General features: G+C 38.3%; 2 protein-coding genes across 6 annotated transcripts; one reads left to right on the top strand and one right to left on the bottom strand.

Moving 5' to 3' along the window:
- The first annotated feature begins 133 nt into the window (after positions 1-133).
- Positions 134-9,040, top strand: LOC137024751 (gastrula zinc finger protein XlCGF57.1-like). Of its 2 annotated transcripts, XM_067392613.1 has the most exons (3): positions 134-386; positions 1,220-1,535; positions 7,508-9,040. In XM_067392613.1, exons 2-3 carry the CDS (start codon positions 1,277-1,279, stop codon positions 8,428-8,430), a joined length of 1,182 nt encoding a protein of 393 aa, XP_067248714.1. In that variant the 5' UTR covers positions 134-386; positions 1,220-1,276; the 3' UTR covers positions 8,431-9,040. The 2 variants fall into 2 exon arrangements, with proteins under 2 accessions (XP_067248714.1, XP_067248715.1); XM_067392614.1 differs by lacking the exon at positions 1,220-1,535.
- A 133-nt stretch (positions 9,041-9,173) lies between these two features.
- On the bottom strand, positions 9,174-21,742 carry LOC137024770 (membrane-spanning 4-domains subfamily A member 15-like). 4 transcript variants are annotated; one of them, XM_067392644.1, is made up of 8 exons: positions 20,851-21,458; positions 20,263-20,467; positions 19,936-20,046; positions 19,775-19,849; positions 14,691-14,828; positions 14,245-14,355; positions 13,904-13,969; positions 9,177-12,606 (listed from the first exon to the last, which is right to left on the bottom strand). In XM_067392644.1, the coding sequence occupies exons 2-8, from the start codon at positions 20,440-20,442 to the stop codon at positions 12,517-12,519; spliced, it is 771 nt and encodes a 256-aa protein (XP_067248745.1). In that variant the 5' UTR covers positions 20,443-20,467; positions 20,851-21,458; the 3' UTR covers positions 9,177-12,516. The 4 variants fall into 4 exon arrangements, with proteins under 4 accessions (XP_067248747.1, XP_067248746.1, XP_067248745.1 ...); XM_067392643.1 differs by lacking the exon at positions 20,851-21,458 and adding an exon at positions 21,592-21,741 and having other exon boundaries at positions 10,878-12,606; XM_067392646.1 differs by lacking the exons at positions 20,263-20,467; positions 20,851-21,458 and adding an exon at positions 21,592-21,716 and having other exon boundaries at positions 9,174-12,606.
- Between the last annotated feature and the right edge of the window lie 1,002 nt (positions 21,743-22,744).

Below are 22,744 nucleotides of genomic sequence, written 5' to 3'. Positions count from 1 at the left end.
CTTGCATGTTTATTACCATCTAGAAGAACTATGTGAACCCTTCTGTTAACCTTAAATTTACAAACATTTTTTCCCAATGGGGTTAATTGGAACCCAGCAATTCAAACCGCCAGAATATCTGTTTTTACAAAGGTTTATGTTTCAGGTACCTTATGTTCTCACTTGCTAACATTTAGATATAAGCTAGAAGAAAAAAATCTCAAAAGCATTGATCGATTTACCCCTCGAATCGATCATTTATCTTGTCATTTTAATGTGTTTTCTGTATGTGAATTTCTATAATTATTATTTTTTTTACCGTGAAAACGGGACTTTTATTTTGGTGTGCTGACGTGACGTCACTATGGTGCGCCGCGCTCCTGCGTCTGTGATTCTGCTGAAGAAAGGTTTGTGGTTTTAATCATTTAAAGTGTTTAAACTAATAAAACCCGTCAAGACAATTATAAAGAGAACTGTAAAGTTAGTTAATCATTAATACGCAATGTTTTTAATAACTACTGAAACAGTATGTGTGCGTAAACGTGAGGTGCGTCTCATTTCGCTCCCTATATAGTGAAGCAGTACATTTATTAACAAATTGTTTGGTCCCCGATGTGTAATGATAGAGAAACTAAACTAAATACTAGAGAACAAACACATTTAATGACTACTAAAAATACAAATGTTGTCATTGAAGTGTAATTCATATGAATATAAAGAGTTTTAATACCAAATATATAATATCAGAATAACTTAATATTAAGATTATTTTAGTAATTGTAATACTGTTTTTTTACTTGGGTAAAGTTGGTTTTATATTCGCACATTTGGACATCCGTATTCAATAGCCTTGTTAATCACACTGCATTGGACATTCAGTGGACATTCACAAGTAAATATGCCAAAAAAACAATACTTGACTATTTTGATCGACTGTGAAAAATGTTGTAAGTTGACAGTCGTTGGTTGTCAATATCATGTCGCTGCTTAAAATTCGCAAACATTAATTTATTGCTCATTTATTGGAAAGTCTGAATTTATCAGAAGTCCGAATGTGCGAATATAAAACCAACTTTACCCAAGTTGTTTTTTCACTCACTATGACTGACTCACTTACCAGTGCACTGAACTAGATCAGATTGAGACACACTCCGAGAATTAGTTTGGATGTGTTTTTCTTTCTGTTATTTTTCTAATTTTAAACAGACAAACAAAGATTTTTTTATCTTGATCATGACAGAGTGTCCAAACAATCCTGGTGAAGCGACTGAGATCCACGTGACACACTATTATAAAGATGGAGTTTATTAAAGAGGAGAGTGAAGACGTGAAGATTGAAGAAACATTCAGAGTCAAACATGAAGATACTGAGGAACAAACAAAAGCGGTGTTTATTAAAGAGGAGAGTGAAGACTTGAGGGTTGTCGAATCATTCAGAGTAAAACATGAAGAAACTGAGGAACAAACAAAGATAGAGTTTATTAAAGAGGAAAGTGAAGACGTAAAGATTGAAGAAACATTCAGTGTGAAACATGAAGACACTGAGGAACAAACAGGTTGGTTTAAATTTCAAAGTCTTTCTCTGGTCATTCTGCATCATGATCTCTTTATTTACTACATGCAGTTCGGGACAAAATTAATGATGTCAAATGAAACTAGGAAAAATAATAAAGAATTGGCAAAAAACAACAACTGTGTAACTTTAAACACCATCTACTTCTGAATGTAAAATGATGAAAAACATGAATTTCTAGAAAAACATAAATTTCTATCGCTTAATTGTTTATATTATGTATATTATGAAAATATATTATTTTATTATTAAATTAGTATTACAATTCATTTGCCCCACAATATTTTCATAGCGCATCTGCACATAACCAACGCGCTGTGAGGATGATAAAAGATTAGCTTATTTCTCAATTAAAAAATTAAAAAACTTGTTTAACACAAGATACTTCTTGATTCACAAAAATACTTTTTTTTTTCACTTTGGGCCACAAGAGAAATATTAAGAAAATAAATTTGAATATGCACCGTTAGTGCAGCGTCAGATGCCAAAAGCTCAGCCAGTTTTTACTTTGTTTCTGTAGTGAATATTTGACTTCTGCACCTGAAAAACTCGCACAAAAGTTTGCACAGCTTTGGTGATACCCTCTGGCTCGCCTTTGTGATTTAAAATGGAAATATTTTCAATATTGTGATGTGGCAATTTTAATTTATCACCAGTTGCTCGCAAAAGGATAGACAATGATTCACATTTCATACATTTGCCGTGGTAATAAAATTAAGTGAATTATTAAATGAGTAAATCAAAATGTAACAAGCAAACTTAAACTCCTTTGCTTAAAATTTCTGTGCAATAATTTGCTGTTGCAGGTACAAAAAGACTTTTTATTTCTTATTCCCCTTAACTCAAGAGTGAAATGTCGTCCATGAACAGGGCTATGCTAGCTCTGCGAAATGAAAAAAAAGCCATTTGACATAGCACAAGAACAAATGTGACTTAAGCATGTGTTACCAAAGTAAACAAAAAGTTCTTGGTTCTCTGAGGGAGACATCTCACTATGGGAAACGCCTCTTGCGTTGCTATCCATAAAGCCCTATACAATCACGCCTGTCATGCCCAAAATGGCATAAGATGAATGGGCTCTCTGGTGAGAGTCATCTCACAACCTATATTCAGGGCACCTGGACTTTTGTAGGGTCCAGCATGCCCCCTCTTCTTTATTTAATTTTATATAATAGCATATAGTGTATCTCCTGAAGGAATGTTTGAATGTCCAGAACTGAGGAAAGAAACTGTATCTTTTGCCTTTCCTGACAACATGTCTCAAACCATCCCCACTTTGCCTCATATAGAGATCTGATGGATTGTGGATCATAAAGATCAAACTCTGGGGCAGGGCCAAGGAGTTCAGGTTAGATCTTTCATGAACCAGACCCAGAGAGTCCGACTTTCTAAATGTGGATTGAAACTCCTCTCTCCTGCCAGGGTCTCTGTCTCTGAGGTCTCTGTGTTGAGGAAGATGCCATGGATGTGAATATAGCAGTTGAAATATCTCTGCTCTTCAAGGCCTTCCCAGCTATAATGGAGCTATTAAGAGTACCCTCTGTGACCTGATTCTGGACTGAGTGGGAAAGATGAGGCTTATGTGTGGGGAAAAAACATAACTGGGTCTCTGGCCAGGGATGTGCTTATGCATCCATACCTAGTGGTGCATTTGCCTTCTTCATTGAGAAGAACAGGGGAAAGGTGTGTTCTTTAAGGCTAACAAATCCACCTCTGATTTGATTGAATGCCCACTTGTCTGTTTATATAAGCACTCACTATTGTGTTGTCTGACCTGACTAATACATGACAACCCTTTATTTGTGGGAGGAAGTGTTTGAAGGCCAAAGACACTGCACAGAGCTCCAGACAAATTAAATGCATTACTTTGACTGGTACAGTCCATACCACATTCATGGGGCTTCTCTCAATAATTGCTTCCCAACCTTGTGAGGATGTGTCTGAGGTGACCACTTTGCAGTCTGAAATCATTCCCATTGTAGGTGTCTGGAGAGACTTAATTTCAGAGAATCTCTCATGAAGAGCAGGCCAAAGGCAGTACTGCTATGACTGAAGCCATGAGTCCAGGTAAACTTATACACAGTCCAAAAAAGACCCAAGACAAAACTGATTCACACAGTTCCATAAAATTTCCCTTCTCTGCTCCGACAGGGTAGCCCAGGTAAGTTACTGAGTTCAAGTTAAACCTTGGGAAAGTAAATACTACCCTTGTATGCAGCTCTGCCATCACTCTTGAACTGGCACAGATTGACCAATTGTTGAGATATGCTAATGTTCTTATGCCCTGCTGCTTCAGTGGTGTCAATGCCGGCTGCAAATATTTTGTGAAAATGCGGGGTGCCAAATGGTAAGAAACTTGAATTGGTATGTTGTGGATTTAAATGCAATCCTCATTATTTGCATTATTTGTGCTGAGGATAGATCTAGACGTGAAAATATGTATCCTTTTAGAGTGATTGAGGTGAACCAATCTCCTCTCTGTACAGAATGCCACATAGATTTGTGTGTCAGCATTCTGAACTTGTATTTCTTCAGGTATTTGTTTAAGACTCTGCATTAGCCTCCCTCTTTCTTTGGAATAAGAAAGTACTGGCTGAACAACCCCTTCTTTGATTCCTCTGCTGGTACCCGAATTGCTCTTTGAGAAGAACAGAATTGATCTCTTCCTTCAAAATGTTTGCATTCTCTCTTTGTTTTTTGACTGTCTTATTCCTGAGAAACCCAAGGTTTTCTTGCAAATTGCAATCTGCATCTCATTTGGATTGTGCTTAACCACTGGGATTTTGTGCATTTCACCCAATTGTCTGTGTACTGATAAGTCTTTTATCTTTTTATCTTTTGACACTCTCTACACAACCCAGTGGTGTGTGTGCAGTGGCTGGTGAGTGCTTTCGATGCTCATCATTGTTCTCCAGGGGATTTGCAGAGACAATGTGAGAAAAAGATCAGGGTTTGCCTCTCGCCGTTGAAGGGGTAGGGGGGCAGGGCTGCTGCCATCTGATCAAAGGACTTTCTTCACTAGGAGACTGTTTATCCTGGATGTACTAAACTCCCCACGCAAGAATGTTTTTCCCCTCCTCAGGCCCTGCCAAAATGTGTAAAAACATTGACAAGTTGCCTGTCGTTGCATTGGTATGGGGCCTTGCAAGGCACAAACGGTTGGCTTCATGTTCCCTCTTCTTCGCCTTGAACAGCTGTTGCATTGTAGCGACAGCCGGCCCAAACAGACCTTTAGGGTTTACTGGCTGATTGATGAAGTGGCTGAATTTGTCCACTATGGTGGAAAAGAACAAGGTTCAAAATCCTCTTTTACCAACTACTGCCAGACCCAAATTTCTCACTGTGGATTGAGCTAGGCAGTGTGAGAGCACAAAATAAGATCTGTCTGCTTGGACATTGTAGCGAAAATTAACTCAAAGGGGAAATATTAATAATTATTCATAACTCATTATGGTTATTAATTATGATTAATTATGAATATGCAAATCCGTTAATCAGATTAACTGGACATAGCTACATTAAAATTAATATTACAATCAGTTAACCTGTTCGTCCAGTGAACGCTCAGTGTTGATTGTTTATTAATTCTGAGAAATGTTAATTTCCAAGTTATGGAAAAATAATATTTCTTATTGTACTGTACTACTCAGAGCACATAGTCTGGATCTATCACTTAAGAGGCAATTCATTAGCAGACGGAGTCAGCACCAAACATGTCTTGTGCACAATCTTTATTAACTAACTCACAAACACATAACTAAACTAACAAACACGTAACATAACATACACAAAGGGTCACACACACATATACAAGTCAGAATGAGTAATGATAGAGTTGAACCGGAAGAGATGCTGTTACTAGAGCTACATGAAATGTCAAAGGCAATCTGGAAAGGACTCATCAGTTTCTTTTAGCAATAGCAAAGGTAAGTCTTACAAATCAATACTAAATTGCTGTTTAGCATTAAAATGTACGATATATGCAAGATGCCTTTAGCCTGAGGAGCGTCGGATCTGCAGGTTGAGGATAACTCTTGAGGTTATCGTCTGAAGTTGTTGCCAGTCTGTTGGGTGATGAGCACATGGCTGGGTGTTGTAGGCCAGGGGCCTACCAGCCTTGCGGCCGGGCCTAGAGAGGCTGGCCGCAAGGAGACCTGTTCGGTCGTCCAGAAGCAAGGAAGAAGAGGGAGGAGTGGCATGGTTCGCTGGCTTTTAACCTCTGGTCAAAGTCCAACCTCTTAGGAATGATGGGGGCCAATGAAGATGTTGTATTTCCGGGTGACAACACACCCCCCTTGAGGGCTTTTATGACCAAGTAGATTAACAAGCTGAGTCTTTGAATAAAACTATTAAAAAGTCTTGTAATACTCCTGTGTTGCACAGGTATGGACATACCGCATACACAAGCATTTAAATCATCCGATACGAACGCATAGACACTAAACATGGCATGATTGAAGTTACCGTGCAGGTCATAACATTTAACAATCATCAAACATGTAAATACAATGAGTACAATACAACAACAGTAAAAACTCTGCTCTCCATGCGGCAAACACATTCCTCAGCGCAATAAACTTGTAACTGAAAACTTCCCGGGGGATGGGGACAGACTCCAGAGTGAGCTTAAAACTATTGGTTAACTAACCAATAATTGTGTCTGATTTGCCTCAGTCATTACAACATGCTCTCGGCCCAGACACGCCGGGCATACTGCATGCGGATCCCTAGCTGCAATAGTGAATCCACATCCCCCAGGACAAGTGAGAGAAGGTGCTCTGGATTTGTTAGACTTACCAGTTGAACATTTTCTTCTATTAAGTTGTTTTTTTTTGCCCATTTTATTTGTTTGACAAAATGTTTCACTACACTTAATGATTTTTACAGTTTGTGTTTTTTGAGACAGTTTAGTCTTGCCAAAGTAACACTGGGTGTATTGAAAAACAGGGCTCGTAACTTGGATGCCGCGACTGAAGAGATGTAGAATGGAATTTTTGACCAGACCTGCTGTTTTATATAGGAAGGGGTCAGGCTTCCCTGGCCTGATAGTTGTGATTGTATAGGGTTTCATGGATGGACACGCAACATGTTTCCCATTTTGAAATGTTGAGTGATTTGACTAAAAGAGAACAATATTTCCCTGCAATGACAACTGCACTAAAATGGCAAATAACATTGGCCTTTTTTAGTAGCCAAATAAAACTCTCTCTGCTTTTCGCTCTCTGCTACAAAACATCCCTAATATTTGGCTGCAAACATGAATTTACAATGTATTTGCAACAACACACACTTATAATTGACAAATAATAATAACTGATTTCTTGGTAGTATCTTAAAAGAAAGAAGTGCTTTATCTTTGAAGGAAAGCTTACTTTAACTTGGAAGAATGGATCAGAGATGTCGCCTCAACCCAGAGGTGCCCTGTTTGAGTCTATTGTGTAGCAATACTTTTGTATATTTGTTTCAATGTACAAAGTAAAAAAAAAAAAAATCATTAACAACTGAAAAATTTGTCCCAATATATTTTGGTTCTGTATAGTGAAAACTTACTTTAAACATTTTTTTGAACATTTGTTGACTCCATTCTTCTTGTTAAATACCGTTACCTGCAGTAAATCTTTGACCTCCCACTCCCACCTCCAGCAAAGGTAAAACTGCCTGCTCCCGCAAAATTTGTGTTGCATGGGACCCACGGGATCCCAATCCAGTGCTCTACTGTGGGTTTTTATAAGGGGTTTGATAACTGTGAGCTTGAAAGTATTTTGGGACTATTTTGTCCTAAAGAAAGCAAAGAATTAATAAAATTGACAAGAGGTTCTGAAAGGTTCTGACGTTACACGTTTTTTAGTTGTTTAGTGGGTTTAGGGTCTAGCATACATGTTGTTGGAATTTGATGTTTTACATGTCTGTTGCTTTGTGCCATTAAACTGGTGTTTTTGTTTCCTTTTACCCTAGATCTGAAGGCAATGAAAGAGGAGAATCAAGAATTTAATGAAATAGAAGAGAAAAATCAGTATGAGAAATGTCATGATTTCAGTACTGGAGGAAAAAAAAGTATTTACTCCCAGACTCATAAAACAGGAACTAGAAACCCTAAAGTCCACATGAGAGTTCACACAGGAGAGAAGCCTTTCATGTGCTCTCAATGTGGAAAGAGATTTACACAGAAAAAAAACCTTAAAGCCCACATGAGAGTTCACACCGGAGAGAAGCCTTTCTCCTGTCAACAGTGTGGAAAGAGTTTCTCACTAAAGGGAAATCTTAAAACTCACATGAGAGTTCACACCGAAGAGAGGCCGTTCATATGCTCTCAGTGTGGAAATGGTTTTAAACAGAAAAAAAACCTTATTGCCCACTTGACAGTTCATACTGGAGAGAAGCCTTACACCTGTAAACTGTGTTGGAAGAGTTTCTCACTAAACAGACTTCTTAAGACCCACATGAGATATCACACTGGAGAGCAACTTTTCACCTGCAAAGTGTGTGGGAAGAGCTTCTCAAGAAAAGACACTTTTAAGACTCACATGACAATTCACACTGGAGAGAGACCGTTTGTTTGTGATCAGTGTGGAAAGAGTTTCAGATATAAAGAAAACCTTACTTATCACAAGAGGATTCATTCAGGGGAAAACTGTTTTAAATGTCAACTTTGTGGAAGGAGTTTCACAAACAGATCAAGCCGTGAAGTTCACATGAGATTTCACACTGGAGAGAAGCCTTTCGCCTGCCAAGAGTGTGGAAAGAGTTTCGTATCTAAAGGAAACCTTAAGACTCACATGAGAGTTCACACTGGAGAGAAGCCTTACAAGTGTCTTCAGTGTGAGATGTGTTTCACATATCACACAGACCTGAAGCGGCATTTGCCAACTCATTCTTGAAAGAAAGTGCTGTTTTCCTCAGTGTTAGGAAAAAGGAGTAAACTTCAGCAATAATCTGTGCATTCACTCTGGAGAAAGACAATTCAGTTGTGATCAGTGTAATAAAACATCACACTTACACAGAATACATATGAAATGTGAGACCCTGTTTGTGTTGCAAAAATATTTTTTATATTTTAGTGGGCCAGTAGTGCACTACTTATAAAATTTCAGTCTAATTTATGTCAGAAATATACTGAAAATTACACTCAAGTCTTGAATTATACAGACAGTAAAGTCTTTGGGTCACACTTGTCCCAATGGTTTGATATACTGAAAGTGTAATTAAGAATTGCAAGTATATTGCAAGTAATTGTAAGTTGTGCTTAATCTTTTGATTGAGTCATCATTGTTTTCACACTGTTGTTCATACTGCCCTATAAAAAGGTAACTGGTATTCTCCTTATTCTGAGTGTGAGGATTTTTGTGTACTCTACTGGTAGTGTACATCGCACTGGCTGTTAGTTAGTTAGTGTTACATTTAAAGTAGGGCTGGGCGATATATCGCATGCGATTCTCACGTGCATTTCATCAGTAAAGCCGGTTGCCTGATTACCGCCATCACCTGCTTTCAAATGGAGCGGCATTTAATAGACAGAACCGTAGATCACTGACAAGCTACGCAATATCGCGTTCATTATCGAAGGCGATTCATCTGCGATAATGAACGCAATATTGCGTTGCTTGTCAGTTATCTACGGTTCTGGGGTCTCATTTATAAAACTGTGTAGGATCCCTACTAAAAGTGTACGTACACGCAAAAGCTAGATTCTGCGTATGCACAAAAAAAAATCTGATTTATAAAACCATGCGTACGCCAGAACCTGCGCACAAATCCCTTTATAAATCCCAGTCAGCGGAAGATTGTGCGTACGTGCATCTCCACCCCGTCTCCTCCCCGAAATCACCATATATGGAGCTTACGATGCCTAGTTTTACTATGCATAACCTCATCTGCATATCATTTCCATACACGTTCCCATCCACATGACACCACGGTTAACACCGTCAAAGGTACAAGACATTGGAAAATATTAGATATGGACTATAAATGCAATTTGTGCCACACATTATATTGATAAAGATCATCCAATATCCTCTTTATGTTTTAGAATAAATACATCAAAATATCCATAAAAACAAAATTGTATCAAATGCTTCAGATAAAGGTTTTAGAATAGAGTCGATTCATTCATTTCGACTGGCCAGATAGTATTTTAATAGTTTTAAACAATTCAAATCAAATTTATGCAGTTTTGCTGATAAGGTGAACATATCTTTTTTAAGAAGTTTATAGGCTATATTTTTAGTGGAAACAGATCGGCCTACTTTAAAAAGAAAACATGCAAATCTTACCGTTTTCCTCAAATTATATTCTTCAAATGGTAATTGTTTGAAGATCCTTCACACGAAATCAACACCTCCTGCAGCTGTGGTTGTACTGTAAAATATTATTGGACCTATTCAAACTGGACAACGGACCGTTCGACCACCGAATCCAGCAGTGTCTTCCATAATATCTAAGTTAACTGTGCATCACTGATCGTCATTCTCAAAAAAATATTTTGCCATAACATCTGCAGTTTAGTTTAAAGAGGAATTATTGAGCTCCCAGCGCTCCTCGCTGTCATTAAAACAGCGTGTCACTGGAAAAGTGATAGAAAGTAGCACATCTACTATCTCAATTCATATCACCTTTGTCTCCAGAATATGCGTACACACAGCTCAAAGTTTGCTTAAAGGTGTGCACATTCTCCCGTCAAGTTTGTTTTTATAGATCAAAACCTTTGCGTGGGAACTGGCGTACGCATGTTTCCAGCCTCGTTTTGTGCGTATGCACGCTTTATAAATGAAACCCCTGGTTATTAAATGGCGCTCCATTTGAAAGCAGGTGATGGCGATTTCGCTGTAATCAGGGAACCGGCTTTACTGACGAAATGCGCATGAGAATCACATGCGATATATTAAACTTAAAGTATACTTTATACACTAAAAAGTGGGCTAATTTTGTTAATAATATACTATTAGTACATTGATGTTAGTATAAGCTACTTTGACATAATCTACTTGAACCTTTGTATATTTTTTTAAAATCAACTCTTAAAGTAAGTTACTATTTTTTGTAAGACAAAATGCATATTTGTTTGAAATCCAGGCTACTGTAGTGAAGTAACTCAAAGGGGAAATATTAATTATTCATAACAAATGATTATTATGATTATGAACATTTGAATCAGTTAACTTGTTACATTAAAATTACAATCAGTTAATTCTGTGAACACTCAGTATTGAATATTAATTCATTCTAACAGAAGGGCATTTTTCTTGGCCATAGAAAAATAATTTTCTTATCATTTACAGTGCTTGGTAATGAGCTGGTAATAAGATCTAAATCATTTAAGAGCCAATTTATTCACAAATGGGGAGTCGGAACCAAATATGTATTGTGCACAAGTTTTATTAAAGGATTAGTTCACTTTCAAATAAAATTTTCCTGATAATTTACTCACCTCTATGTCATCCAAGATGTCCTTCTTTCTTCAGTTGAAAAGAAATGAAGGTTTTTGAGGAAAACATTCCAGGATTATTCTCCATATAGTGGACTTCAATGGAGTCCAAACGGTTGAAGGTCAAAATGTCAGTTTCAGTGCAGCTTCAAAGAGCTTTAAATGATACCTGACGAGGATTAAGAGTCTAATCTAGAGAAACCATCAGTCATTTTCCAAAAAAAAAAATGTAAATATGCTTTATATAAACAAAAGATCACCTTCCAAGTAGTTCCGCCAAAACCGCACTTTCATATTCTTCAAAAAGCTATAGTTCCGGGAATGATAGAGCTGTGAATATTTAGCACCTTTGGAAAAATACACATGTAGCTTACTGCAATATAAATTCAATAACATTGGCAGACAGTTCCAACAAAATTCTGTCCAAATATAAACCTATTAAACAACCTATTAAAAACAACGGTTTATAAATTGAAGTACTTTTTCAAGATATTTTAATGTTTGCTGCATGGTTAAAAATACCGACGCTATTCCTTACAGGAAAAAAGATAAGTGGCATAGGCAAATACGTCGCATTTTATTATTCCATTCATAAATAATAAAGTTATTAATCGGTAAATAAAGTAATATGAGCTTTTATTTCACTCGCATTATCGATGTAAAACATCATCCTTTACATCAGTCAGGCGGTGGTCACGGGTGGTAAACGTTAGATTGTATTACAGAATTGAATTGAGCAGTGTAACATTTGATTTGTTATAAACGGAAGGCGGCACGCCATGTAAGTCAATAACAACATGCTCAAAGATCCGCTTGTCCTCAACACCTTAGAGACATGCCAGTGAAAATAAGAAACAGTTAATTTGTAAAATGAGATATCGTTTATTTTTTAGTCAAAATAAAACTGAACACCTCGATATTGCAATAAATCAAGGTCAACACAACAGTTAACCTCTCAGTTAACCTCAACTTCACAAAAAGGCCATAAGTGAACCAATATCCTTCAAAAATGTCTCTTCAATATAATGGATAAATAAAATAAAGTAAAATTAATTAGTCAAAGCCTGCACTGGATGTGCCGGTTTCTGCCTCATCATCGGCTGTAGTCATGACCTCGTCTCTTAAACACCTGCGATTCATCAACTACCTGCTAATGCTCTCGCATTCACCTAAAGTAACTTTGTTGACAAGTTTGGGTGAGTAAAGGCAAAACGTACAAGATATAGTACTGTACCTTCAATGCCCTGTAGATGGCGATATCACTTCTTTATAGCAGAAACAAACTGCTGCAGAAAAAGTTAGGTGCCATGCAAAATATGTGTAACTGCATTACTCAAATGTATTGGAGTAAAATGTACAGTTACTTGTTCAAAAATGTAGTCAAGTAGAGAATAAAAGTTGCAAAATATCTTTGATACTCAGTAAAACTACAAAGAAGCCAAAAAGAAATACTTTACTCCACTGACAGAGATAAATCAGGACAGTAAGTCACTGTAAAAGCATAAAACCCAACGGCAGGACCACAGTTCTGTCTCACTTTTTAAGGTTCATATTTAGGAGCTGTTTCACTGTATTGTGGGGGATTTACTGCAGGATGGTGAGGCATGGAAGAGTCGCTGACAAGAGGAACCTGCAAGAAAAACAAGTGTGCATTTAGCTTCAATGGTTATTTATTGATAATACTAACCTTGAACATAGTGTATATATATATATATATATATATATATATATATATATATATATACTCACCTAAAGGATTATTAGGAACACCATACTAATACTGTGTTTGACCCCCTTTCGCCTTCAGAACTGCCTTAATTCTACGTGGCATTGATTCAACAAGGTGCTGAAAGCATTCTTTAGAAATGTTCCAGGGCACGAAGCTCCCTTTCCACCACATCCCAAAGATGCTCTATTGGGTTGAGATCTGGTGACTGTGAGGGCCATTTTAGTACAGTGAACTCATTGTCATGTTCAAGAAACCAATTTGAAATGATTCAAGCTTTGTGACATGGTGCATTATCCTGCTGGAAGTAGCCATCAGAGGATGGGTACATGGTGGTCATAAAGGGATGGACATGGTCAGAAACAATGCTCAGGTAGGCCGTGGCATTTAAAAATTCTGACTCTACCATCTGAATGTCTCATCAGACCAGGCAACATTTTTCCAGTCTTCAACTGTCCAATTTTGGTGAGCTCATGCAAATTGTAGCCTCTTTTTCCTATTTGTACTGGAGATGAGTGGTACCCGATGGGGTCATCTGCTGTTGTAGCCCATCCGCCTCAAGGTTGTCCGTGTTGTGGCTTCAGAAAAGCTTTGCTTTATACCTCGGTTGTAACGAGTGGTTATTTCAGTCAAAGTTGCTCTTCTATCAGCTTGCATCAGTCGGCCCATTCTCCTCTGACCTCTAGCATCAACAAGGCATTTTCGCCCACAGGACTGCCGCATAGGGGATGTTTTTCCCTTTTCACACCATTCTTTGTAAACCCTAGAAATGGTTGTGCGTGAAAATCCCAGTAACTGAGCAGATTGTGAAATACTCAGACCAGCCCGTCTGGCACCAACAACCATGCCACACTCAAAATTGCTTAAATCACCTTTCTTTCCCATTCTGACATTCAGTTTGGAGTTCAGGAGATTGTCTTGACCAGGACCACACCCCTAAACGCATTGAAGCAACTGCCATGTGATTGGTTGATTAGATAATTGCATTAATGAGAAATTGAACAGGTGTTCCTAATAATCCTTTTGGTGAGTGTGTACATATATATATATACATATACACACACACACACACACACACATATATACATATATATATATATATATATATATATATATAAAAAATCAACACTAAACACTAATTTTTATTTTTTATCCATTTTACATAAAGTACAATTAGTCTGGGGCTACAAGCTTCTCTTACCTCTGACTGGTTAAGATTATGTGTCTGATAGCACTGTGGAATTACAACTTGGTGAACATTCAGCACCTTTGGAAAAATACACATGCTGTGTTTTATACCTTCTTACTGTGATATAAATTCAATAACAATGGCAGTTCCAGTATTACAGGTTTATAGACAGAACTGAAACCTATAGAAAGACATAAATCCTGCTGAAATGTTTTGGTGTGGAAACTTTGTGTCTTTATGCAGATTATTGAAACTGAAAAACTACCCATCTTTCTGTTTATCTGCAATGTCCTAGCAACCACCAAGAACAACGTAGCGGCCACTCATCTTCTAGACCTGAACACATGACTCACCTGAGGAGAACAGGCGTTGGCTTTACAGGCAAATGCTGACAGACAGATGGAGATGATGAACTCAAGGACAGTGAATACCAAGAACACACCAGTGATCCCCTTGAGGAAGGTCTGAGAAAACACTCATCATTAGCACAAATATTAATCAAATAAATGATAGTAACTCACACTGGTACACTGACTGCAAGGGCAGAATTTACAATCTTTGAGGTTCATTTGGTAATATAACAAACTAGACTGAGTTTACAATTAATGTGTAATGTCAATGCCTTCTTGCATTGTAAAAGATCAGTAATAGTAGGAAGTATATCAGATTCTTCTATTGTCAGTAAAAAAAAAAAAAGAATGGATGGGTTATTGCAGATTACAGCTAACAACTTTACTGACAACACAGTTATCTTATAGTAATTACTAAATAAATGTGAATAGAAAAGTTGTTAACATACCCTACAGTTGACCTCCAAATAAGAACAGTCATAACAGTAAGCGTTCAGTCGTCCTATAGACAAATCCAGTGAGAGTATAATAATGAAAATGCCTGCAGTTATAGCACTTATGATGCTCATTCCAAGTGAACCTTTCACCTATGGGCAGAAAACAATAACAAAAAACAAGTTAATAAGTTTGCAAGCACTTCACCCAATGTGTTAAAGCAGATCATGAAACGATATATATGAGCACTATAAAAATAAATATCTAATTAGACTTAAGCTTTATGAAAATATATTTTAATTCTAAGTCCTTCAAATTAACCATTTACACAGATTTTATCCAGTGCCTCCCTCTTGTGGACAACATTAGCATTACAGCCTGTGAATCTCATTTACAGGTGCTGGTCATATAATTAGAATATCATCAAAAAGTAAATTGTTTTTTTATTGTAAATTATTTTTAAAAATTAAACTTTCATATATTCTAGATTTCCTACATGTAAAGTAAAACATTTCAAAAGCTTTTTTATTTTTTACATTTTAATGATTAGAGCGTACAGCTCATGAAAGTCCAAAATCCAGTATCTCAAAATATTATAATATTTCCTAAGATCAATCAAAAAATGGATTTGCAAAACAGAAAAGTTCAAGTTCTTTAAAGTATGTTCATTTGTGCACTCAATACTTGGTCGACAGCACATATTACAGCAAATTACTTGCTCCTAGCACAAATTACAGCATCAGTGAAGTGTGGCATGGAAGTGATCAGTCTGTGGCACTGCTGAGGCACTATTGAGCCTTCAGATCATCTGTATATTGTTGGATCGACTGTTTCTCATCTTTCTCTTGAAAATATCCCATAGATTCAGGTCAGGCATGTTGGCTGGCCAATAAAGCACAGTAATAACATGGTCAGCAAACCACTTGGAAGTAGTTTTTGCACTGTGGGCAGGTGCTAAAGTCCTGCTAGAAAAGGAAATCAGCATCTCCATAAAGCTTGTCGGCAGATGGAAGCATAAAGTTCTCCAAAATCTCCTGGAAGATGGCTGCATTGACTTTGCACTTGATAAAACACAATGGACCAACACTAGCAGATGTCACAGCCCCCCAAATCATTACTGACTTCAGAAACTTCACACTAGACTTCAAGCAGCTTGGATTCTCTGCCTCTCCAGTCTTCCTTCAGACTCTGGGACCATGATTTCAACATGAAATGCAAAATTTACTTTTATTTGAGAAGAGGACTTTAGACCACTGTTCACTGTCCAGTTCTTTTTCTCCTTAGCCCAGGTAAAATGCTTCTGATGTTGTTTCTGTTTCAGAAGTGGCTTGGTAGTCCTTTTCCTGAAGATGCCTGAGTGTGGTGACTCTTGATGTGCTGACTCCGGCTTCATTCTACTCATTGTGAAGCTCTCCCAAGTGTTTGAATTGGCTTTACTTGACAGTATTCTCAAGCTTGCAGTCATCCCTGTTGCTTGTGCACCTTTGCCTACCCAATTTCTTCCTTTCAGTCAACTTTGCATTTAATATGCTTTGATACATCACTCTGTAAACAGCCACCCCATTCAGTAATGACCATCTGTGACTTACTCTCTTTGTGGAGGGTGACAATGATTGTCTCCTGGACCATTGCCAAGTCAGCAGTCTTCCCCTTTAGTGTGGTTTCAAAGAACAAGAGATACCCGGAATTTATACTGTAGGGATGGTCATTTAATGAAACTCAAATGTAAATATTCTAATATTTTGAGATACTGGATTTTAGAATTTCATGAGCTGTACACTCTAATCAACAAATAAAAAAAAAAAAAAAAAAAAAAAATTAAATGTTTTACTTTACATGTAGGGAATCTAGAATATATGAAAGTTTCATTTTTTAAAATAATTTACAATAAAAAAAATGAACTTTTTCACAATATTCTAATTATATGACCAGCACCTGTATATAAATGGCTAAATTTTAAAACTTGTTGTTAGCACCCCTGAGCATCAGAAATTAATGACATTTTGCATGTTTACTCAGAATGTCTTGTTGTCTAAGTGTACCAAGTTCAGAAACATCAGCCAGTATCTCCCCAACAATAAAATAAATCAAAATTCTTTTGAGAACTTTTTAACACTAGGGTCTGGGGATGATGTATGCAAAGTTTAGTGTGAACTGAATGTATGACAATTAGAATCGTCACTTAAGATTAGATACTGTAACGGATGGGGCGGGACAACGGAGTTGGAGATCCATGTGCAGGCTTTATTAAAATGAGCGTAGTCGTACAGGCAGAGGTCAAACACCAGCAAACAGACACAAGAGGGCAAGGCAAAAGAGTAATCCAAAACATCTCGGTTATATATATAATCTTAGTTCCCTGAATAGGGAACGAGACGCTGCATAGTCGCTATTGGAACGCCTCTGCGTGATGTTGTCATGAAGCATGTATGAAATCTGTCCAATCAGGAGACGGTACATCATAGGCAGGTGACGTCACTGACCAGGAAATATAAAGCCGGCCCAAACACATTTACATTCAGCTTCTGAAGCAAGTCGCTTACAGGCATGCTGAGAGTATGGCATGGCAACGCAGCATCTCGTTCCTATTCAGGGAACTAAGGTTATATACATAACTGAGACGTTCCCTTTCAAGGGAACTCGCACTGCGTAGTCACTATGGGAACGACAATACCAACTTCGCCATATGAGCAAGTGACCATACGTGTGTAGCCGAGGCGCACACATTACTGAAGCACCTGCGCCCCTGGAGTGGAGCCGAGGTCTAGTTCATAGAACCTCATAAACGTATGTGGTGATGACCATCCTGCCGCATCACAAATGTCAGATAGGGAAACTCCTGAGATAAAACCTTTAGAGGCAGCCATACTTCTCGTAGAGTGAGTCCTAACAACCAATGGTGAAAGATGTCCAACTGACTCAAAAGCAAGTGAGATGGCCTCATCCACCCACTTGCTCATTCTCTGCTTGGATGCTAGAAGACCTTTCCTTGGTGCTCCAAAACACACAAATAGTTGATCAGTTTTTCTCCACATGGCAGCTCATCCAGTGCTCGAACTGGGCACAGCTGAAGTCTTTCCTGGTCCAGTGACGCAAATGAAGGCGGACAGAATGCCTGCAGCACAATAGGTCTCGCAGGATTAGTGAGGACCTTAGGGATATACCCTATCCTGGGATGTAAAAATGCTTTTACATTGCCAGGCTGAAATTCTAAGCACGATGGAGAAACCGACAAAAGTCTTCTCTTGAGAGATGAAATAGTTAATAGAAACACTGTTAAAAACTTCTCTGGCACCTCTTAGAGGGGCTCGAAGGGTGCCATAGACAGGCCCTGTAATAAAAAGGCCATATCCCAAGCTGGTAATCTCATGCGTACTGCAGGTCTGAGCCTCAAAGTGCCACAAAGGAATCAAGATATATGTGGGTGTCTCCCCAGAGATATTCCACTGAAAGGAACGTGGTAAGAAGCTAAGGCTGCCATATACACCTTTAATGAGGAGGGGTATAACCCTGCAGGAAAACCCGTCGAGAAGGGATATTAGGTCCGAGAACCACACTCGGGCCAGTCAGAATGGGGCTATTAATAACAGGCAGGCCCGTCCCAGCGTACTCTCTCCAGAACTCCTGGGAGCAGCGCAATCGGGGGAAATGCATACAGCGGTAGCCTCGGCCACGGCTGTACTATAGCATCCAACCCACGAGGTGCTGGGCTTGACATTGAGAACCAAAGTGGACAGTAAGTCGTCTCTCAAAACGCAAACAGATCCACTTGGGCTTCGCCGTAGTTCTCCCATAATAGCTTCACCACCTCGGGGTGAAGACTCCATTCCCTAGGCCTCGGCCCCTGCCTCGACAGGATGTCCGCTCCCACATTCAGGTACCCTGGGATGTAAACTGCTCTGAGGGAGAGTAGTTTCACTTGAGACCACAGGAGGATCTGATTCGCCAACTTGTAAAGTGGGCATGATCTCAGACCCCCCTGATGATTTATATAAGAGATCACAGCTGTGTTGTCTGATCGAACTAACACATGATGATCCCTGAGGTCTGGAAGGAAGTATTTCAGAGCTACAAATACCGGCATTATCTCCAGGCAATTTACGTGCCATGAAAGATGATGGTCCTGCCACAGACCCTGAGTTGAGCAACCACTCATGATCCCCACCCCCCCCCCCCCCCCCCCCCCCCCCCAGTCCTCGGATCTGATCTGTGACACGACGTGTTTACTGTCAGCATTTTGAACCTGAGTTTTGCTACTGTTTTGTTCAGCTGGCAAAGATCTAAAATTGGACGCAACCCTCCGTCTTTCTTTGGCATAATGAAATAGCGGCTGTAAAACCCTGACTCCCTGCTGGGAGGAGGAACCCTTTCTATAGCCTCTTTTCGCAAGAGAGTCTCTACTTCTTGTGCCATCACCAGAGCCTGCTCGGGGCCCACCACCGTGGGCTGCTCCCGCCCAGCAGCTGAAGGGACTTGGGCACGGCAAAGAAAAAACTGCTGCATCACATTAGCTTGCTTCATCGCTTCCTGAAACCTTTCTGTGACGGTGTTGATGGCGTCACCGAACAGGCCAGAAGGACTCAGTGGGGCATCCAACAGGAAGGACTTATCTCTGTCCTTAATATCAGACAGATTTAGCCATACCTGAATACTACAGTTAGATCTAACTTTATTTGTAACTGTACTATAGTATTTATTAATGTTTTAATGTGTGTATTCTTTTTTTTACTGTCTGCTTGCTTCTCTTTAATAATGTTTTAGTTTGGCTAATAGTTTTTGCTGTGGTATCGAAGTACTTAAAGTATACTTTAAGTAATAAATGGAATGCAAAGTTACATTTGTCTCAAAACCCCTATTTTTATTTCATTTGCTGATCTGGAAAATGAGCCGTAAGTTACTCAGTAACTGTGATATGATTCAAATCGTAAGTTTTGAGATTCATTGCAATATAACAGCAAATACTAGTCCATGCATAAAAATGGGTGTTGGCCGACTGACCAATGAACTAATATCTTTGAAATGCGTTGAGGAACTGAAAATTCTTTTGACAACTTGATGGTGCTTGGACCCCTGAAAATAACAAGTGATGTGTTCATACCAAACACAGACTGGAGGTGCCTTTGCCATGGAGTGCATTTTCTGCAGCAATGCTCAGTGATCCTGCGGTAATGTACTGAGAAGAGAGAGAAAGGAAGCTTCAGTTAGAAAATTTACAGTATAAAAGACAGAACTGTACTTAATTGTATAATGTTTGCTCACGATCAGAGATCCCCAGAAAGGAATACCACTGAAGACAAAGATGGATTCTGCATGGACTGTAGACACAATGCCAAACAGGAAAATCAGCAGGCCGATCATTATCTGGACAATCTGAGTAAGACCAGAAAATATATATATATAAATATATTGCAGGGATCATAATTAATCACAGTTGTCAGCTGAGCAGCATTGTCAGGTCTGCACAACAAAACCTGCCCATCTTAACAGTTAATGTTTCTACTACTGCTTTTTTGGATTTGTTCCTGTACACTTCCTCCTTCACACTGACAGACGCATATGATAGTCAGTTATTGAATGATTTCTCACTCCAAGTGCTTTTGGTTGTCCTTTCAGAAATGCCTTAAGTCCTTGAGGAAGTGAAGCTGTCTGTGGTACATGAACAGTCACTGGAGCATTTGTCCCTCTTTCAGCTGGTGCCGTTTGTTCTGGTTGCTGAAACTGGATGATCACCGTCCCAGAGTTTGTGGGTATGATGGTACTGGACATTCTTGTTTCTGAATCTGAGGTTGACCTGTATGAAATCACAGTTAATCAAGACATGTAAAAACCATGTAAAGAATAAGAACATAAAAAAGATTTTCATAAATATTCTTACCAGGGTATTTATTAAAATACTTTATGTTAACATACATTATTGTAATAAACATTCTGTGGTCTTTGTATGTCACAGAATTATTGGTAACTAGAATAACTTTTTACAGATATTACATTACAAACAATTCTTGTTTAAACTGATCTACAGCATTTAACAATTGCATTTACAAAGTGCCCAACTGCTAAAAATCCATGCATTACTAAATAAACGAATAAACTACTCATTAATAAAATATGCAGACATAATGTAAAGATAGTAATTTGTGTGAAGGTAATCAAATGAGATCTATTCTGTTTTACCAGAAAAATGTTGTTTTTCAGTTGTTTTTTCAAGTTTTGCTGTGTGTTCTTATAGTTCCTCCTCTGGGATAACACATCCTGTGTTATGAAACTGTTTCCCAGAATTTAAGATATGTGGGTGGAGCTCAGATGGTTATGAGGGGCTGCACAACTGCCCACTGTTTCCAGGGAATAAAGCCTGAAACTACACTGTAATATATATTCCCATTCATAATAAATAAGATTAAATTAAATCTTACTTAATTTGGCTTGGTTGTATTTGATATAACCTGCATGCTGGTTTGGAAACAGTATTGTAAATATTGTCCAAAAAATGTGACAATGATCAGCACACCCATAACATTTGTTGTTTCTACATTCTTCATTTCACTCAAACAACCTCATTTAAAGTTGAAGATAGAAAAGAGTTTTTGAAGCTTTTCTGTTATGGTTAGTTTCAATGGTAGATATTGAAAATGGTAGAATGGTAGAAAATGATAGAAATTCTTGTAAGACTACTGAGAAAAGTCTTTTTGGTAAGATGACTTACATTTGTATAATTTGAAGGGAAAAAAAGAGCAGCTAACATCAGTGTCCTTCTTAAATTTACTAAGAAAATGTTTAACAGGGTAAAATTTCTGTGTTTTGCTTAAAGAAGTTAATCTTTCCTTATTTGTAATGAAAAACTCATAATGTAAGTAACACTTTCCCAAACAGAGTCATTAACAAATTTGGCTCAGTAATCAGTAGTGCAAGACTTACCTCTAGTATGCTGTTAATGAAGTGAGGAAGCTGGATCTATATGCTGATTAAAAGCTGTTCAATAATCCATGAGAAGAAACAGCACGAAGTCCAAGAAAACAAGCAACAGCCAACGCAAGACAATGCCCAACACAAGACTAAAAATACATGACCACTAGAGGGAAAACAGGGAGCACTTGTTCAAAATTAGGGTGGGGAAACAGCAGAAGAACTACAAAGACCAAGTGCAAGACTACAAAAAGGACAGGAAATCATGAACAATACAAAATACTACATAAAAGACATTGGTGCATTACATTAGTGCAACACATACTTCTCAAACTCATAATAAAATAATTCTGATATCTGAGAAACCCAAGCCAGAAACAGGTTTTCACTCAGCTGGTGTTTCTTGACTGAACGGCAGTGGTAACGCGAGCTGATGAGCAGGTGATTCAATGATAAGAGCACAGGTAACACTTAAGCGAGTGTTGTTCTTCTCTTGCAGGTAGGATCATGCGACACACAGGCTGATTGCTGGTCACAGGAATAACAGTGCGTAGAAGATGACAAAGGTAAGTCTGCATTCAGGTAGGTAGTCGGGCAAGTACACTCTCAAATAGAGATGCGAGTGTGGATGCTTAGTAGTTGTAGGGAGCTTGATGGACCTGTGACAGGTGCAGCTGGTTAGTTTTTAGTTAAAGATTTTAGTTAGATAAAATACAACTGTGGAGGAAAACTGTTCTTGTAGATCGGCTTTCAAAACAATAAAGCATGTGCAGGAAAAGTATATACTTTCACTGGCAATTTGTCTGGTAAATTCCACAAAGTAGGTATTTTCAAACTGTTATTGGATGTCAAATTGAATATGGAAAATGCTCCACCCTCTGTGGTGTTGTGAGGGGAACCTGAGAGAGGGTTCGCTTCTGGTTCAAGTGCGGTTCTCTAATCTTTGAATTCAGTTTTGGGTGGTTTCTAGAGTTCATGCCGTTGTCCGGCGCAGAATCTGCTTGTTTCTATTTTTGACTACCCTCAATTAACATTCACCATTTATCACTGGAAAATAACAGATACTGAGATCAAGAAAGGATAAAAAAGAAATAAAACTTTATCAGGATAGACTGGTGTGGCGAGGGAGGCGTGGTACAGCGAGGTCTGCAACTGGAGAGAGTGG

Source organism: Chanodichthys erythropterus, chromosome 8 (genome assembly GCF_024489055.1).
Source record: "Chanodichthys erythropterus isolate Z2021 chromosome 8, ASM2448905v1, whole genome shotgun sequence".
NCBI classification, from domain to species: domain Eukaryota; kingdom Metazoa; phylum Chordata; class Actinopteri; order Cypriniformes; family Xenocyprididae; genus Chanodichthys; species Chanodichthys erythropterus.
This window is presented reverse-complemented; position numbering and strand designations above follow the sequence as displayed.

Coding starts and splice junctions, on each gene's coding strand:
- LOC137024751 (XM_067392613.1), top strand. CDS start 1,277: ATGGAGTTTATTAAAGAGGAGAGTGAAGACGTGAAGATTGAAGAAACA. Junction 1,536..7,507: donor AGACACTGAGGAACAAACAG/GTTGGTTTAAAT, acceptor CTTTTACCCTAG/ATCTGAAGGCAATGAAAGAG.
- LOC137024770 (XM_067392643.1), bottom strand. CDS start 20,442: ATGTCCAGTACCATCATACCCACAAACTCTGGGACGGTGATCATCCAG. Junction 19,850..19,935: donor CTTTCTGGGGATCTCTGATC/GTGAGCAAACAT, acceptor CTCTCTTCTCAG/TACATTACCGCAGGATCACT. Junction 13,970..14,244: donor CCAACGCCTGTTCTCCTCAG/GTGAGTCATGTG, acceptor ATTTTTCCAAAG/GTGCTGAATGTTCACCAAGT.